The sequence below is a fragment of the Octopus bimaculoides genome, chromosome 16 (assembly GCF_001194135.2).
Source record: "Octopus bimaculoides isolate UCB-OBI-ISO-001 chromosome 16, ASM119413v2, whole genome shotgun sequence".
Lineage (NCBI taxonomy): Eukaryota > Metazoa > Mollusca > Cephalopoda > Octopoda > Octopodidae > Octopus > Octopus bimaculoides.
This window is the reverse complement of record NC_068996.1, coordinates 52,378,428-52,382,005: the sequence shown is the minus strand read 5'-3', so window position 1 is coordinate 52,382,005 and position 3,578 is coordinate 52,378,428. Positions and strand designations below refer to the sequence as shown.

Sequence of the window (3,578 nt, the reverse complement as noted above, 5' to 3'; positions counted from 1 at the left end):
AGATCATGATTTCGTAGTTATTGTAGTATTATACAACCTCTACTCGTCAGTATAATATGGTCAAGAAAAATAGCAGTAAACAGAGAATCAACATACCAAACGAACACCGTGTATCCAATATAGTACATAGAAGACTGTTCATCGCTATTTGCCTATGTAAGTGGCGGGAATTTCGAATTGCATCTCAGTACATGTGTTTTTTTCCCGCAGAATAAATTCAGCACTGAATATATTCTGGTAATATATTTAAATTCAATAATAGGACAAATTCTTTTACAAGAATTTATCAAGTAGCTAGCGTGAAAAAAACCTCGCGTTCAATAAAAATGTGTTTTTTATGGTAGTCTGACCTTAGAGTCCCTCATAGCGTGAGGCATTATTGTATAGTAATGCCCTTATATATATATAATAATGAAGATGAAGTGGTAGAGTAAGAACTGAGATTGCCACCCTTCGAAAATCAAACAGACAATTAATCATACATCTATGATGCCATGGATTTGCTGATAAAGTAAAAATATCACAAGTGCAGTTATGTTTGGAACATAGTCAACATGCAAAAGATAGATTGTTAGTAAAAGCAAAACAGAGAGACTACAATTGAAATAAAACAATCTTACACAGAAGATGGTGTTTTTTCAAATCTAACTAACACAAAAATGTTTTAATGGTGTTTTGGGACACACAAAACAATATTTAGTTAGAAGGCATATTATCATGCTGTTTGATAACAAGTCTCCTCAAATTCCAAGAATTCTCTTTAGGATTCTGGCAGAATATAGGATCGTACTCTTCTGCAGGTCAACAATGTGAGTTTCAATACAAATCTCTTTCAGTCTTTTAGGTAGCATTTTGGATGTTGCATCATTATTATTATTATTATTATTATTATTGAGTGAGAGAGCAGCACATGCCATCAAAGTGACACTGGGGTACAAATATACAAATCAAAATATACCCATCATGACTACCCATCTGATAAGGGTACACTAGGCACATGCATCACAACCATATGTGCGCGACATGGTGATCTCATATCAAGATAAACAGCGCATGACCTCACAGGTGGGGCCCAGTTAGAATTTTCTTCAGGTCAGGTAACCCATTCCGCTCAAAGGGTCATTGAATAAGGTTTGTTTAAGGATGCTGAACGAAACACCCACGTTTCCAGAGGTGAATTATTCAAACTCCAAAGAATTCTTCTCAACACATGGCTATGATGCTCCCCCACTACTTCTGCTCATGATCAGAGACACACATATCGTCAGCCACCAAGGAACATACTCAACTGGTTAAGGTCAAACAACTGACAAGCAAATCTGTGGTATTGAGCAGAATATTTTCTGTAGCCCATCTTTTATTCCAAGTCAAAACAATCAGTTAAAAAAATATTATTATTATTATTATTTATGGTTTCTTTTCATTATAATTTTATTTCAGCTGCCTTAGTACCGGGCATCCTCCAGAGTCCAAGAATAGCAAGGGCACTTTTGTTTTGCTATGCATGCTAAAATTATCACCACATTTATTCCATTTTAGATGGAGAGTGCTTTCCGTATTATATGGGCTGTACTCATCAAGGTTATCTTTTGTATTTCATGGAGACTGGAGTTACCAAGCAGTAGCTTAATATACTTCTCAGCTCCCTGATTATTATTATTATTATTATTATTACTATTATTATTAAGGCAACTAGCTGGCAAAATCAGTAGAGCATCAGAAAAATGCTTTGCAGTATATATTCTAGCTCTTTACATTTTGAGTTCAGATCTCATTGAGGTCCCCCTTTACTTTTCAACCCTTCAGAATCAATAAGATAAAGTACCAGTTAAGTACTTAAATTTATTGACTCTTTTGATAGCATCAGCTAAACACCCTCCCCTAAAAACTGCTGGCCTTGTACCTAAATCTGAAATCATTATTATTATTATTATTATTATTATTATTATTATTACTATTATTATTATTGAGTGAGAGAGCATTGCATGTCATCAAAGTGAGGTTGAGGTTACAAATATATGAAACCCAGTATACCCATCATGACTACCCGTCTGATAAGGGTACACAAGGCACATGCATCACAACCATATGTGTGTGACATGGTGACCTCATATCAAGATAAACAGTACAGCTTGAGCCTAGTTAGAATTTTCTTCAAGTTTCGCAGCCCATCCCGTTTAAAAGGTCCTTGAATAAGGGTTAAGTTTGATGAACAAAACACCCATGTTTTCAGTATTACTATTATTATTATCCTTATTATTATTATTATTATTATTATTATTATTATTATTATTATTATTATTATTAAGGTGGTGAGCTGGCAGAATCATTAGTATACTAGTCAAAATGCTTTGTGGCATTTCATCCATCTTTACATTCTGACTTCAAATTCTGCCGAAGTTAACTTTGCCTTTCATACTTTTGGAGTTGATAAATTAAGTACCAGTGAAACACTGGGGTCGATATAATCGACTGGTCCCATCCCACCAAATTTCAGGCCTTGTGTCTTTAGTAGAATTTCAGTAGAATTTAAGGCCTTGTGCCTTTATTATAATAACGGTTGACAGCAGGAGAATCATAGTCATTATCGTCAACAATATGAACCTTATTACTTCAAAAAGGAAAAAATCATTTCAAGAAATATAAAAGAACAAAAGAAAAAGAAAAGAAGAATTTGTATTCATACATGTTCTATTTCTTGGAGATTCAGTCTTTTACCATTTCTTTTCAACTGTTCATCCTTCCTGTGAAGAAAGAATATTTTACCAGACTGATCAATGGTAACCAAGTCTCCAGTATTCCTCAAACCATTCTCAGGAGTTACTTCATCATTTACGAAACATAAACGGTTAAGACTTCCTGAAAAGAAGAAAATGGCATCTTTTAGACTATGAGTGTTGGCATTTTACATGTATATACATACACTTTCAATTGTGTGTGTGTGTGTGTGTGTGTGTGTGTGTGTGTGTGCGTATATGTATACATTAATTAACCAGATTAATCCTAGTGGGATTGGGTTAGGCCAGCCTATAATTATAGACTTTATCACTGATTAGTTATATGTAAATGCTGCAATTTAATTAGGAAAGACACATGTAGTACACTTCGTGAAATATTATCAAATAAATGGAAACAACATGGAGTACAGAGAACACCTCAGTATTGCCAACAGCAAGACAAGGATCTACAAAAGTTGGAACTCACAGAGGGGATGATAGGGGACTGAGACTCCGGGCAGCTTGCTGTGCTTGAAAAGACATGTCAAGCTAAATAAAAGCATGGTTCCCCTTGCATACAAGCTTGTCCCTTGTAACCCTTTCCAGTTGTAAATGCTGGTGATATGCAAAAAACACACATGTTGGTGGTGTGCAAAAGCACCCAGTACACTTTGTAAAGTGGTTGGCATTAGAAAGGGTATCTAGCCATAGAAACCATACCAAAGGTGACATGGAGTCTGAATAGCCCTTCAGCTGCCCAGCTCCTGTCAAACCATCCAACCCAAACCAGCATGGAAAACGGACATTAAATGATGATGATGATGATGATGTATTTATATATATATATAATATATATATATA

The 3,578-nt window shown here is 35.0% G+C and overlaps 1 protein-coding gene across 1 annotated transcript in view; it reads right to left on the bottom strand.

Moving 5' to 3' along the window:
• The window catches only part of LOC106870454 (beta-alanine-activating enzyme), a 116,740-nt gene that overhangs the window by 76,472 nt on the left and 36,690 nt on the right, over positions 1-3,578 (bottom strand). The window contains exon 8 of the mRNA XM_014916555.2: positions 2,687-2,859. Coding sequence (XP_014772041.2) covers positions 2,687-2,859 — 173 coding nt within the window. The remainder of the gene's footprint in view (positions 1-2,686; positions 2,860-3,578) is intronic.